General features: G+C 45.1%; 1 protein-coding gene across 1 annotated transcript in view; it reads right to left on the bottom strand.

Annotated features, from left to right (window-relative positions):
* The window catches only part of LOC147031310 (unconventional myosin-XV-like), an 89,429-nt gene extending 76,324 nt beyond the window's left edge, over positions 1-13,105 (bottom strand). Inside the window, exons 1-6 of the mRNA XM_085861538.1 lie at positions 13,015-13,105; positions 12,721-12,784; positions 12,468-12,580; positions 6,353-6,427; positions 6,151-6,238; positions 56-159 (exon numbers count right to left, since the gene is read on the bottom strand). Of these exons, the coding sequence (XP_085717664.1) occupies positions 56-159; positions 6,151-6,238; positions 6,353-6,427; positions 12,468-12,580; positions 12,721-12,784; positions 13,015-13,028 (458 nt within the window). The 5' untranslated portion in view covers positions 13,029-13,105. The remainder of the gene's footprint in view (positions 1-55; positions 160-6,150; positions 6,239-6,352; positions 6,428-12,467; positions 12,581-12,720; positions 12,785-13,014) is intronic.
* Between the last annotated feature and the right edge of the window lie 2,411 nt (positions 13,106-15,516).

The raw sequence follows: 15,516 nt of genomic DNA, 5'->3' as shown, positions 1-15,516 counted from the left end.
ATATCAAATCAAATCAGTGCAAAACAATTTTTACAATGTCAAATTAAAAACTAACTTTTCAATGATGAGTTTAAGACACTTTCCAAATCGGCTGGAGTTGTCGTTGCAAACCGTCTTGGCGTTTCCAAACGACTCCAGCAATGGCGTTGTCTGTACTATCTGCAAAGCAACACAAAATAATATTGCAGGATGTAGACATCAATGAAGAGACAACATCACATAATGGAGTATTGCCAAATGATATGTCCTACCTAAATTAAACGATTACATCCATTCAATTTTATATTAAAGCCATGAACAGTAAAATCCAGTTACACTACAGGTTAAACAAACTTTATGACATTTGGGACTATGACAGTACTACTCAAATCAACATCACTCAGATTGCGCAAAATGATCATTTTTAGCAATGCACCAAATACAGGGGTATTCAGTGGGGAAAAAAATTAATTCAAGTACAAATACAGCACAGTACTGTCCTGTTTTTGAACCTGAAAACCAAAATGATCAAACCATTCTTTGTTGGATCATAAACAAGTAGTAATGGGCAAATTCCACAATCAGTCAATGACAATAGGCTCCACAGTCGGCCTGGTGTTGGCTTCATGGTTAAGGTGGCTGGCTTAAGATCTTAGGGGCCCCTTTCAAACCATTAAATAACACCAGGTGGGTTGACTCAGCATGTCATCCTTCTGAGGTCGGCAAAGCTTCGACAAATGATGCAACCAGCAGCCACAGGCTGGATACGTAATAATAACAAAAGTACATTGTTTTAAGCGAGGGGGTACAGCCTTGTGGATAATCTGTCTTTCAATGTAGAAAGAATGTTGGAGCGTTTTCTAGCTTTAAAATGGTTTGTAATGTCGTTTTATAGTGTTATTCGTGTCTTGTCCACTCGATTATACGTTTTCGTCCATTTTCAACTATTTTCCAAACAAACCATGTGCGATTGTTGAGAGTGAATATTGCCCCCCCCCCCCAGCTCAAGAGATCATGACCCAGAGCGGTTCTGAAAAGACCACGCTGCCCCTTGGCTACGGCACACAACATACAGTGCATCCGAGACAGTTAGGTCACCAGTATTCGTTTTAGATAGCCCTTCCGTCATGTCTAGTGGTTTATGGGACAAATGCGTTGTGAGGGCTTTCAGTTAGGTCTTTATTCCCATTCCGTATTCTTTCATCTATTTTATTTTTTACTTCATACAGGAGCCTCCCTTCATAAAAGCATGCAGGCCATAACACCAGAACATTAGCATATGCCACCAAAACCCCATTCAAACCTCGTGTCATTCTCCAACGACACATCACCTCAGACCTTCGCCGAAGTCAGACCCCAATGCTACAACATTTCTACAACCACCACACCTTCGTAAAAATCCTCACATCATCCGACCACAACCCAAGCTCGCCGACACTCACAATTGACGCCACAATCTCGACTACAACCGCCTCCATCACTAACTCACTGCACTACAACAGCTAAACTACACCACCACTACCATTGCTCGACCACCACCACCTTTTGGGACCAGCAGGGATGAAGAGGGGCATTCAGGGCGGAGCCGCATGACCAAATGCCCCGCTTTATGTTAAGTCTTGGAGCTCCTTCGCATGGCAAAGTACAGTGCAAATGATATCATTTTTCCGGTGTGAAATCCTTGCCGGGGTAGGGCCAACACAGTGGTCCGAGTCCATGCGCCAATGAGGGCGTGGGGAAACACCCATCACCTCGCCTTTTCTGCTCTCAAGCGCTGCCCCCGCTGGAGATGATTAAAAAAAAAAGAAGAGCTCTGCTCTCTGACCCGCCTCTCTTGCCTGCACTTCAAATCGTCTGGTCCATCCTTTGTTCTTGAAGTCCACAGAGCGGAGCACTGGGCAAGCAAGGAAGCCAGACACAAAACCAAGTATCACCTTAGCCCATGAACATTGATACAAACAGATTTATTTTCACTCACGATTAGAACTATGTTCTCAAACATTCTTTCCTATATGGCAGAAGGTGGGGTCATTGTAGTGTCGTGGCAGAGGTGCGAACAGGCAGACACGAGCCGGAGGGTAACACAACTCCGCTTTATTGCCTCGAGCGAGAGGGTAGGCGTAGGATGCCCGTAACTCCGCTTTCGTACGCACTCGATGCACCCGACAGGCACACGACCTACAAGACACTCTAATGATACCACATGCTGCTAACTGGTGCTACAAGTCCCTAGGAAGCAATGAACGGAAACCCATGTTGTATCGCCGCGGCCCCTGCCACCAGGACCTCGCTCTCGGGTCTCGAGGGAGGCCCAGGCCCAAACGGAGGTACGGGCCCCAAAGGAGACACAGGCGCACCTGGAGGTACGAACTCCGAAAAAGGCACCTCCTCCCACCGACTCTCTAATCAGCTCAGGACGAGACGTCCAAGGTGAATGACTGGCGCCGTCCCATCTAGTTGAATGCAGGTCAACCAGCTCCGACCCAAAAGGGCGGGGGGTGGGGCCTTCCCCTCCCTCGCACCACGAACAGCGAGAACTCGACCCGCTGACCTTGATGAGCGACCAAGACGTGTGCCCTGCCAACCGCTGGTAGCGCTTCACCGGTATACATGTGCAATGCGAGGGTAGACCTGAAAAGGCATAGACCGGGGAGTGCACGAGCGGAGCGCTCGCTTATGATCGACACCGCTGCTCCGGTATCAACCCGAAACATGATCGGCGTTCCATCCACAAAACCTTGCCCAGGCTGCAGGACTCGACCCGGGACGTAAAAGCATACGTCATGCACAAAACATCGTACCGGCTCTAGGTCTCACCCCGTGTCGCTGGGGTCGCTTCGTACATCGCCATCCATGATGGTTATGGTGGCCAATGACACTTGGCACACACACCATAGATGTCCCTGAGTGTTCAGATCGCCCTCCGACCGGCTGCGTTGCAACGTTTGGTCACGACCCACACCGAAGACTGTGCGTGCGGCCGTGGGCGCTTGGTACACCGCGCGGACCTCCGGATCACCTGTCATGCTCTGGCCATCGCAGGCCCGGACATCCCTCAGAGTCTGTGCAACGGCCGACGCTGTTTCTGAGTCGAATGTAATGTCCTCGTCCTTTAGCCGTGGCATTGCAGAAACCATTTCTGACTCTTGCAAACCAGAAATAAAACGGTCTTCGAGCCTGGCCTGCCGTTCACTCAACGTGAATTTGCAGGCGCCGGCGAGATGCCTCACCCGTGCGGCGAAACTCGCGAAGCGCTTCCCTGGGCTCCTCGCCAGGTGATCGAACTCGTACCGCGCGAGCTGCGATGATTTTCCCGGCACTCCGTGCGCCCGACAATCCAATTGTCCCGGTAACGACTCAAAGTCAATGCCGAGGAAAACAGGCACTCTGCATGCGTCGTTCCGAAACAGCCTCGTCACCAAACTGTAGTGTCGTGGCAGAGGTGCGAACAAGCAGACACGAACTGCAGGGAAACACAACTCCGCTTTATTGCCTCGAGCGAGAGGGTAGGCGTAGGATGCCCGTAACTCCGCTTTAGTACGCACTCGATGCACCCTACAGGCACACGATCTACAAGACACTGCTAATGATACCACATGCTGCTAACTGGTGCTACAAGTCCCTAGCGGGCGAGAACAGCTATATGCATTGCAGACACGTGACTACTATCACAACTCCTCCACGCCCCCACAACGCTCTATGCCAATACGCCACAGTCGTCAGCAGAGAGATAGAGGATTTTCCAGAGAGTTGGAGAGATCATTGATGAAAACCAGAAAAAGAACAGGGCCCAGAACACCACCTTGAGGAAATTCAGCTTGGACAGGAATAGGGGATGAAAGAACTCCATTTAAGGACACATGTTGGCTGCGACAGGAGAGAAAGTCCACGAGACATGAGTGGAGATGGCCTTGGATACCATAGGAAGAGAGTTTGGTGAGCAGGGCAGGGTGCCAGGCCATGTCAAAAGCATGTGATATGTCTAGGGATACGGCTCTGATTTCATGTCCGGCATTGAGGACCTCCATCCATTGTTGGGAAAGCAGAAGCAGTATATCCAGCATAGAGTGACCTGGTCTGAAACCAAATTGATGATCGGAAATCAGGCCATTGGAGAAGAGGAAGGATTTCATGTCTGAAGCGATGATGGATTCCATGACCGTGCTGAATCACACAAGAAGATAAGCAGGCTGATTGGTCTGTAGTTGCAGGGATCTGTTTTTGCACCTTTTTATGCAGAGTGGTAATGTTTGCTGATTTCCAAGCAGATGGCAGATGATCTTGAGCAAATGAGGGTGACTAGAACAGAGAGAGTGAGCAAGAGCAGAGCACCAGTTTTTAGGAGATGTGGGCTGATGCCATCTGGACCGGTTGCAAAATCTGAGTCGAGGTTTGATAGCAAACTCTCCACCTTGTCAGGAGAAAAGGACACAGAATCCAGGAACAGCTGAGTGCAACTGGGTGAGGTGGGTACAGAAAGTGTTGGGTTTGAGACACATGATTTGGAAGCAAACACGGAGTTTAGGCATTCAGCCTTTTCACGTGCAGTGTCAGCTGTGCGGCCATTTGAGGTAAGGAAGGGGATAGAGGGGAAACATGCACCAGAAAGAGATAACCAGATGCCACCAGGATTTTGAGGAGGGAGACAGGTTTGAGAGTTCACACTTGAGATGAGAAAGATGTTTTTTCCTGGTTCTCCTGAGGGTGGACACACACTTGTTCCGAGCTTTGTGGAAGGAACTGAGATTGCCTTCAGTGGGATTTGCCTTCCATGAGGTGAAGGCAAGTTTTTCAGGACAACTGTCTCACCACAAGCTTCAGTGAACCATGGGTGAGAGGAAGGGAAGGACAACTGAAGACGAGAGGGGATAAATCTGTGCATGAGGGAGAGCAAGTTTCTTTGAAAGAATTCCCAGGATAAGTTGATGTTGCAGAGAGTAGAAATGGGAGACCAGTCAAGAAGTTTGATGGCTGCTTGAAGTCCTGCCAGTAGGCCTGAGTGAAATGCCAAACTCGTCGGCACTGAGGTGGTTCTCTAATAATGGCCAGAGAGATGTCTACTTCAACAAGGATATGGTCAGGTCAGTGTTATGTCAAAAAGGGGGGAAGGGGGGGATGAATAATGGCGAAGAATGATGGTATCCATAGCTGGGTCGTATTAAGAATATTATGTTCCATATGTCCGCGTAGGTTAGATTACCCTTGTAACTGGGAAAATGTCAAAGTCGTGTTGTAAAACATGCACTGAGGAGGCAGTGAGTGTTAAATTTAAGACAGTATAGCGTACGTTTGTTGTGGAAACCTCCGGTTTTTGAGGAAGGCCGAGTGAGGACTTGGGCATAAAGGCATACTGGAAAGTACATTGTGTTTTAGGAGGAATCAACACGGACTGTTTGGCCAGTTCATCACAAGCTGTGGTGGTGGGGTCGGCCGCCGAGCCCTGGAGATGGCAGCATGACTTTTTATTGTGGCCGCCCCTTGTGGTGGGATGGCACGGAAGATGGCATGCCCACAACCGGAGGCAGCCATTCATAGGGACTCGCCCTGCATGAAAATGATCCCAAAGTTTGCAAGGACCATTGCAGAGCTGCAAATGGGAATTAGAGCCAGACCTTTTGAGAGGCAGCATTCCTCTCAACCATGATATCTCTCCTCATCACCAGACTGCCACCCCCATGCCACACCACCCCTGTGCCGCACCAGCCTGCACAAGACATACCAGACCCAAAACCAGCTCATGCCTTGGTCAAGCCCTCGCTCCTCCCCCATTATTGTGCGAGTTCCAGTATTACTTCCGGTGCCATAGTGTGTTATTTCTCTCCTTGTACACAAGTTTGTGCGCCCCCTCATCCCGACTCATGTCTATCAACCGCTTGGTTCATCAATTTTATTGAAAGCATCTCGTCTTATCCCCGTCTTGCTTTTAATAAACTCCATTTTAACTCCAAGAGACGTTTTCCCACTTTTTTTTTCCTCCAACGCATTACACAGCCAAGTTTGGCCTCGGATTGGAGCGATCCTTGGGGTTTTGTGAAAGGTAAAGAACAGTTAAATCAATGCAGTGTGAATTTGAAAGCTTGGCGGTCTTCAGGAGTTGCAAAAGCTCCTGGTGTGACGGGTGAAGTAAAAAGTAAAAAGATAAATGCATATGTGCAAATATTGTTCTCTCACCTTCTCAGGTGTATGCAACCGCTTGGTCTCGCACAAGAAGCTCAGGAATAATTTTGTAACTTCAGTCTTTCCAGACCCACTTTGTCCACTATTCGGGAACCAGAAAACAGTGAATGTAGTACAAAGTACAAAAAGCCAAAAAGCATTATGTGTGCTATTTCAATGCAAATCATGACTCCAATGCTACTTTCTGTTCACGCACCTCGTCAGAATGCACTGCCTTTTTGCTGCTTTAGCCGTGCAGTTTATAACTGCATTTGCAACAGCAAAAATGTGCCTGCAAAGGCATAGACACAGTTGGCTGTTGGAAACAATTAGGTACAATATTAGGCACAAACAGCTTCTGAGAAAAACTTGCATTTCAACAATAAAATTAACAATAAAATTTTTTTTAAATGACGTGAAGTTTTCAACGTCAAAAATGTTTGATGTCCTGTATTATGTGTTTCTGAAATAATGTGTCAAGTTCAATGCAAAGTATTAAAAAAAAATGATTTTAACATTGAAGATGCATTCTTCCAGCGGATTGACTTGAATTTTTCTTTCTTTTTTTTATTTATATGGGGGGAAAGCAAGGAAATCCTTTCTGTAAATTCAAAAAAATGGTTTCTATCCATATGAAGCATGCAACAATCTCCAACCACATTATTTCAGCATTTACTTATTTTTGTTGTTGTTGCTATACAAAGAGGGAAGGCTCGTGGAAGACACAGAACACTGAACAGATCAGGATACAACAGAACAAAAGGAAAGGGGGAAACACCAACAGCAGGGTTAAAGGACAAAATCGAGGGAGACTTGGACAAATAATGGATGTGGGGAAGAATAAGGGGTCATGGGGGGGGGGGACACACAGGGTGGACATGATGGATCCAGAAGCAAACTCTCAGGAAGGAAAAACTGGAAATTTGGAAGGAGACCTGAGCTTGAGGGTGGGGAAAGGGAGGTTGACGGGGTAGAAAAGATCATGGTTTTGGATGGGGGATGATCTGAGATGGTGGTGAACAGCCATCTTGACAATCTTGAAGGAAGAATGAGATTGAAGACATTGTGGAAGTCGATTCCATAGGTGGGGACAAAAAGAGGAACGAATGAGTGGAGGTGAGCAATGATTCTGGATTCGAGGAGTTTCACCAGAAGAGGGTTTGACGGTGGACCACTGGGCTGTATAAAAGACATTATTTTATGTTATACATTCAGGTTATAGTCTCTTGTGTGTGATCATACAACAGATTCAGAAATACAGGTAGTTATAAAAGTTTTAATTCTTTGTATTTAGTCATTTGTTTTGACACTTCAATTGTCTTTTTCTTCTCGTCAAACAATTATCTTTTTGAATATCCAGAATAACTTTCAACATTATTGAAGCATTATGTAATGTAGAGGAGTTGATTGTTAGACCTTTTTCTGAGTCAATTATGCTTGAAAAACTGCAGCAAAGTTGGACTAGATAGACTTCAAAATAAAGTTTAATAGATGATACTCAGAGGAAGGTCATTCAGTGGGAAATTAATTGGTTGCTGGCACATGAATTGATCATAGCGTTGTGTAAGCCATTCATTCACTTACCATGCTCTTTACAGAGCGAAGGTTCGACTGAAACAATTTCTTTGACAAGGGTTTCAAACCTAGATGGGTCATCACTCATACGCAGGATACACGCATTTTTGATGTACCAGACTCTTTACAAAGCATTGGTGCTGCCAAACCAGATTCTTGACAAGGGTTATACTGAGAGGTTTGCCATTGCCTTCCCAGCTTTGTTTGTCCATGCCATATCCTTTAAAGGCTGAGCATCAAGCAAGCGAAGTAGCATGCACAATTTTAAGCTATTTTGTATGACTCGGCCAGGGTTCGAACTGCCGACCTCCCAGATTCAGAGCAGATGCAATACATGACTTAGAGTGCAGGATGCTAGTGATACATAATTCACCTATTCTTTGTGAAGGACACCATCGGATCTTTAATGTGCATTGACATTAGCAGACGATTTAATGTGCATCCTAGGGAGGGCACACACATTATTGTATCACCCTGCATCCATCCATCCATTGGGACCATACTCTGTGCAGAGCGTTGGTGCTGCTTCAGCAGTCTCCTTTGTATTGGGAACAATCCTGGACGGGTCGCCACTCCGACACGGGATACTAGGAAGCTGGCACTCATTTTGCCGACCTCGGAAAAATGACAGGCAGAGTCGAGCCCACCTGGTATTAATTCAACAGCCGAGCGGGATTTGAACTCAGGATCCTGGGATCCCAAGCTCACCACCCTAACCATGAAGTGAACACCAGGCATGCCCTGCATGCAAAACTCCAATGTGACAGTTTAACGTTGTGTTAGTGCTGAAATTAAAAGCTTCAAAAATAAAGTTGCAAAAAGGCAAAAAAAGAACCAGCAACACAAAGGCATCTTGTGAGTGGAATAAGCTCAGCCGCAGGAAATGCTATGAAAATTTTAAGATTCTCCTGGGAAGAATGCCTCATACCCCTACGCCCAACATTTCAAACCCCTGCCAACCATTCAGGAATGAAGATCCAAGGAAATATTTCATCACCTACTACTGCTAATTGCCAAACTCAATCAATGAAAATGTGTTGGGTTTTTTGGGGGCAGGGGGGGGCATTTTTAATACAACCAAATTCAGGTGGATTTTTCAACATGGCAGTTTTACAATTGCAATCATTAACTGATAATCCTCATATCAAATATTACACTCCTTCATTGTTGTGAAACCAGGAACAATATGCCGTACAGGATATTGCTGCATGGATCCTGACCAACCGTATGTTTCTGCCACACACCATAAAGTCTGTGGTCCACAATAGATCAGGAGAGGGGACTGGACCAACTGCAGGCAAGCATAAAGCCTGAAGAGCTTCTGCTTTGTAATCATCCTTACTCTTTTTTCCATTTGTTAGGCCACACACTTGCTCGTCACTCGTTAGCTTCTATAATAATGCACAACAGGAATATTCAACTCAATAACCAATTGACTATAACCCTGTTGGTGTTCCCTTGCTCACAATGTGGGGAACCTAACAATGATGAGAACTATCTGGTCGATGGGTTAAAATTCCTTGTAATTCTATTTATAATTCATGTGTAAAGGAATTGATGCCTATTTTTGACATTAAAGGCTCCAGTCATGGACTGTACAGTCCTCATCAACGCCTGGCCTTAAATAAAACAAAAAATAATTAATTGGAGAAATAGAGAAGTGGAAGAGAAGCAAAAATAATCAAAGAGTTTTTGTGGAACTGGAAAACCTACCTTTTGAAAAGGGGAAGGTTATACCTGTTAAGAAAGACATGAGAAGGTAAATAATTCCAGAGATTAGTGATGAAGGTAAAGAAACAAACGTCGTAACACCCCACCGTTGAGTTGCCAACATCCACACAACAATCAGGTGACTTGGTGGCTTGCCGAGTATTGTGTGGTCTTGCTAATGGCGAAGGTAAACAAGCAGCCATTTCTCGGGGGCAGAAACAGAGCCAACGTTACGGCTCTCCGAGTTGAGTTTTGAGGTCGAATTTGGAGAGTTGATTGGTCACATTGCTCTAGACTCGACTCTGTCAAGTAAGTATGTAGAGCTGCAACCTCCCCAGATGTCAGAGCAATACTCCATACAAGGACAAATAAATCCTTTATATAATCGAAGCAACTGTTCAGCTGAGAAGAATCTTCAACATCTGTACAAGACTCCCAGTTTCTTCGAGGCAGACTTAGCTATTTGTACAGGATGGCCTGAAAGTTGCTTTACCCCTGCTATATTCACAATATCTCTTTGTGGGGCTTCATCGAGGACAAAGTTGTGGGGTGCTTTGTGGAACATCATCAGAGAAAAAGTGTTGACAAACTGGTGGAGAACGATTTAAGAATTGCTCGCTGAAGTCGTGGCCTCTTTTGCAGAGGAGGTGACTCCACAAATGCTACACAAGATGTCGAAGAGGACATGGTGATGAATTCAGAGGTGCAAGGAGAATGGTGGAGCACATACAGATACAATGACTGATTAATTATTGCAAGTACTGCACAATAAAACTTGTATATTAAAAGAGTGTAAGAATGAATGCTCCACTGGGGAGGGGTAAAGTGACTTTCAGGCCTCTTTGTGTAATGTGAGGTTTCTAAGATAGATTTGATGTTACAGTAATACCAAGTATGTTGTCTGTATTGAATGGTAAAACTGTAGCACCTTCAAAGGAGATGGGAAAGTAGGCGAGACAGCTATAGTATCATCGGAACGGAAAAGCAAAGGAAAGGTAGAGCGGCAGTAGTTGTTGGAGATACTTCTGGCTAAAGACCAGAAAGACCTATTAGTGAAAGAAGAGGAGAGGTTGATTGTCACACTTCCTTTGGATAAGGGAATCCTTCGCCTCACAAATAATATATTTACAAAAATTTTGAGTGGAGATGAAGGCTGAATGTAAGAGGAAGAAGACCTTTTCCAGATCCAAGATACCATGTTCCTTGCACAAATGGAACAGAGTAGGAATGGTTGAACCAGGAATTGGGAGAGACAGTCATAAAAGAGAAAGGGATACAAGCCTCCATTCCTGCAACAACTTCAGCCATACATTCGAAGAAGACAGAGGCATCACCAAAGAATATCAGCAGTAATCATGTCAAGGAATGTCAAAATAGGATTTATGTAAGCCAATGCTTACATAAGAGTGTGGCTTACACATCTCCAAGAGTGTGGTCAGAGGAAATATCAGGGGATTAAATTGTTTGGCGATAAGGTAATGGACTGAAGATCCAGAGTTTTGGGAGAGTGGCCATGACTATCTGGAATATGGGTGTTGTGGTTGATAATCTGACCCAAATAATTAAGAATGGAAAATGTAAGAGATTTAACCCCACCTTCTATCCCACAATCTATGTGGGAAGATTTCAACCATGACCTGTGGTATACATGGAAGTCTCCTAAATAGAGGATTTCAGCTCGAGGGTGAGAGGATATCATGGCCTCATGGCAGGAATTTAATAGATAGTCAAAGAAAGTTGTGTCAAAATAGATAGTACCACCTTGGGTGGTTGTAATCCATAACCTACTGCCTAAAACAACCTATATGGTCAGTTTTCTCATCACGGGAGCCATCCTAAGCCAGGAAGTTTTGTTTTTAGTCCTACTGGATGTCTAGGTACCCTCCTCCATGAGGCAGAGGATGCCGACTTGGGTTGGTTGCCGGTTTAGTCGCCGACAGCTCAACCATGAACAGGCAAGACAGGATATGTTACCAGTAGATAGATGTTATACCTTAACATCCTTTTTTTGTGTTAATGTGTAAATGCTTCTCCAAGAGCCTTAAATAACTGGAAAGAAAACAAAAATTTCAACTCAAAGGGCTGCCAGTATGGCACAGAGGAACACACTCACACACTCTGGGCTTTAACTGTCGAGCCTGGGATTGAATCTCAGCCCAGCTATAAACTCTCATCCTGGTGCTTTGCAGGCAGGGCAAGACACCAATGTGTGTGCCATCCCTCGGATGGATGTTATAGTGAGTGTCCTGCCTGCCAGCATTAGTGGGTGGACGTCAATTATCCCACAGTGGCCTTTGCGAGAAGTGGACGAGCTATCGTCGCCACCATGAAAAAATTGCAAATTCCTGCTTTAACACACTTAGTTGAACATCAGGCTGGGCCAGCCGGTTCGGGAAGACTTGGCCCAAGCTTTCCCCAGCTGACCCCATCATTGTAGGAATCATTGTGCCTGTGGAAGAATAACAACAACATATTCAACTCAACAAGCCATTAATTATTGTCTGCGCATAAAAAATACAGTGCTGTGTGAGGCAGTAATTACACTGTTGCATGAAATTATTTGATCAAGTTCACAAATATGATGAAATGCCTACTTGAAAGATGTATTCAAGGATCCAAACAAGAAGGCATGGGATTTGAGGTTATATTATAAGCGAACACATTATACTGAAGAAAATGTGTTTTGGAAGATTTGCTTTTATTTCTAAATGAGAAGAAGGTTTTCTTTCTGGAAACTATAAGGACAAAAAAATTGGAGACCTGATAAATAATCTACTTGAGGAGTAAATCAATAATCTGATATCAATAATTTAAAGTAAAGTACTACGAAGTATTTCCTTTTGTTTTTGATGAAAAATAAACCTCTAAAAATGTATGTCAATAACATCATTGAAAAGTTTGCCAAAACAAATTGTGAAGCACTTTGGGAGATAGCAATGTAAACATAACCTCCTCCCTTATCCTTTCATATTTCTCCATCAAGGTCTACTTTCCTGAATCTACTCGTCTACAAGCTAATACGGTTGTGGTGTGTTGGAAATACATACGGAGGCAATTGTTCAAAACGTTGCCCGCAGTTGTATCTCTGTATAATATCAGAGTCATACAATGTGAGTGGAGTGTATGGATTGATAGACACCAGCACATCTCCTGCATTCGTCTGATGCAAACACAAAATAAACGCATGTTTCTTTGAGAAAGAAGCACAGTGAAAGAAAACCTATAATGAAATTGTAATATATTCAAAGGAGTAATGCTCTGGAGGAAATGCTTGATCAAAAGAATGTCATCAGACTTTACGTAGATAATTCCTTGCTCGTATCTTCTCCGCAAATTCATAAGAACAATCTCTTCACGAACATCTCTGCAAAAAGACAAACTCTTTCCTTTCATTGCAATGATCTGTATTGTATACACAAAGTACAGCAGCGCTTAAAATTTACTGCTTAAATGGTAATACTTGCCAAAGAAAATGTGATTGACTAAAATTAGTAGTTGTATACACGCAACATTCAAAATAAAAGTAAAGTTACCTTGGGTACCATCACTTACAGTAAATAACAAACAAAAGAAAGCAAACTGAATGTGACTCACGAGAGCTGGCTCATGTCGTCTATAAACCCACTTTCTCCAAGTTCCCGTAGCCAAGGCTCTTCGAACTGTTGATCACTGTGGGCCTGGAAGAACACAAGTTTTTCCAGACAATTACAGCTAAAACCCACCACAATAAGTTCTGCAAGACAACATATATATATAAATATTATATATATATATATAAATATATATATATATATATATATATATATATATATATATATATATATATTGAAATGAGAGCGAGAGATGAACCTTCAGAGTTTAGGCTTTATTCCATTTGATTGGAGCCGCTTCTGTGGGCACACCGGGGAATACAGGTTCAGCTAGGAGTACATAAGCAGTAACGTATACATGTGCAGTTAATCATTGCAGACAATCCGCGTAAGCACGGAGTTCGATATAATTTCCATTCTCACCAGTCAATGAGCACCTTCAGTTAACGAGCATCAAGTGAACAGCCGATGTCAATAGCAATGCCCCGGGGACAATCACTCGTGCCGCAGAGACCTCCCCTTATACGCGAGACGCACAACATGTGATCCCGCGTCATGTCCCTCAATTCACGACAATTTACCACATTCTCCCCACCTTTAAAATGTAACTAGGGGCCCATCTTACACACCATGATTGCTTTAGCACTATAGGAGTATACATTTCAAGCAACGCGGACTAATAGATCTACAGAAGCATACATGCCAAGCAGTGATTATTTCGAGTTGTAGGAGCATGGAAATGAGCATCGATATATGATATAATGGGCATATAGGAGCATGAGCAGCGAGAATGCCGATAATCCCCTTTACAGATTGAGTCGTCGAGGGGGCCTTATTCGTCGACCTCTCCGGGAGTAAACGGCAGTTTCACTTGAGGGAGACTCCCGATCCTCTTGGTGAGCCTCGACTTGTGCCAGGGATGACTCCTCGATCGCTCTCGGGTGGAACGCGGCAGCCCCGTCGCCTGGCGGAGTTCCTGGGGAAATGTCAGAAGGAGGAGTGCCAGAAGGTGGTGTACCGGCGGGAGGAGTACCTGAGGGAGCCAGATGGCGAACCGACACAGTGGTCTCCCTGCCATCCGGGAGCCTGACATGAGCATACTCTGGATTAGTGTCAATGAGTTCGACCCCCTCCACCAGCGGTTCATACTTGCTTTGTCGTACCGGGCGTTTCATGAACACTGTACCGGGATGGGTCAGCCAGTTGGGCACCGTTTGACCGTCAACATAACGTCGTTGGTGAGTAAACATACGTTCGTGAGGAGTGGCATTTGTGGACGTGCAGAGCAAAGAGCGTATGGAATTCAGAGCGTCGGGAAGAGTAACCTCCCATCGCTCGGGGCCCAGACCTCTCGATTTCAGCGCCAGAGTTACGGCTTTCCAAATAACTCCATTATACCGTTCCACCTGCCCGTTTCCCTGTGGGTTGTAACCCGTCGTTCGACTAGTTGCTATGCCGTGCTCTAATAGGAATTGTTTTAGCCCGGCCGACATGAAACACGGCCCTCTGTCTGAATGTATGTACGAAGGTCTCCCAAACATAGCGAAGAGGTCAGAGAGACATCTCACGACAGTGCCCGAGGTCATATCCGAGCACGGAAACGCGAAAGGGAACCTTGAATATTCATCAACAACGGTGAATATGTATCTGTTGTCTGTTTCGGTCGGCAGGGGCCCTTTGAAGTCGATGTTTAGTCTCTCGAAGGGGGAAGTAGCCTTGATCAGTCTGCCAGAAGCCGCGCCATAGAATCTGGGTTTTAGTTCAGCACAAACAGGGCATGAAGCATTCATTTGTTTAATATCTTCAACAGAATAGGGAAGATTTTGTCTGCGTACGAAATGTGCCATCCTGGTTACCCCTGGGTGGCACAGAGACACATGGAGGTCTTGCAAAGCCTGACTGATTGTTGCTGAACTGTAGACCCGGGCGAAGGTATCTGCAGCAGGGTTTTCTTTCCCGGGCCGGTAAACAATGTCGTATCTGTAGCAAGCTAGGTCTATCCGCCATCTCATAATTTTTTCATTCTTAATTTTCCCGTTATTTTTCCCATCAAACATGAATGCCACGGATCGTTGGTCCGTAACGAGCGTGAAGTGGTTTCCCAGTAAATAATGTCTCCATTTCCGCAGCGCTTCAACGATGGCGTACGCTTCCTTCTCTATCGCTGAGTGTCTCTGCTCGCTTCTAGAGAGAGTTCTCGAGAAGAACGCGACCGGCCGCCCAGACTGATTAAGTGTAGCAGCTATGGCGTGATTTGAAGCGTCGGTCTCCACCACGAAGGGCACCGAGCTGTCGATCGATAAAACCACGGACTTACTGATATCATCCTTGAGATTGTGGAAAGCTCTTACAACAGCGGCATCTGGTGGAAAGTTTTTGCAATGCACTAAGGGATGTATTTTCTCGGAGTATTGCGAAATCCATCTCGCATAGTAAGCGAACATCCCGATCACCCGGCGCATTGTTTGCAAGTCCTGAGGTGGTGGAAGCTCACGGAGCGGGCGCA

This window comes from Eptatretus burgeri, chromosome 2 (assembly GCF_056783735.1).
Source record: "Eptatretus burgeri isolate ZD-2024b chromosome 2, Ebu_testis_v1, whole genome shotgun sequence".
In the NCBI taxonomy this organism is placed as follows: domain Eukaryota; kingdom Metazoa; phylum Chordata; class Myxini; order Myxiniformes; family Myxinidae; genus Eptatretus; species Eptatretus burgeri.
This window is presented reverse-complemented; position numbering and strand designations above follow the sequence as displayed.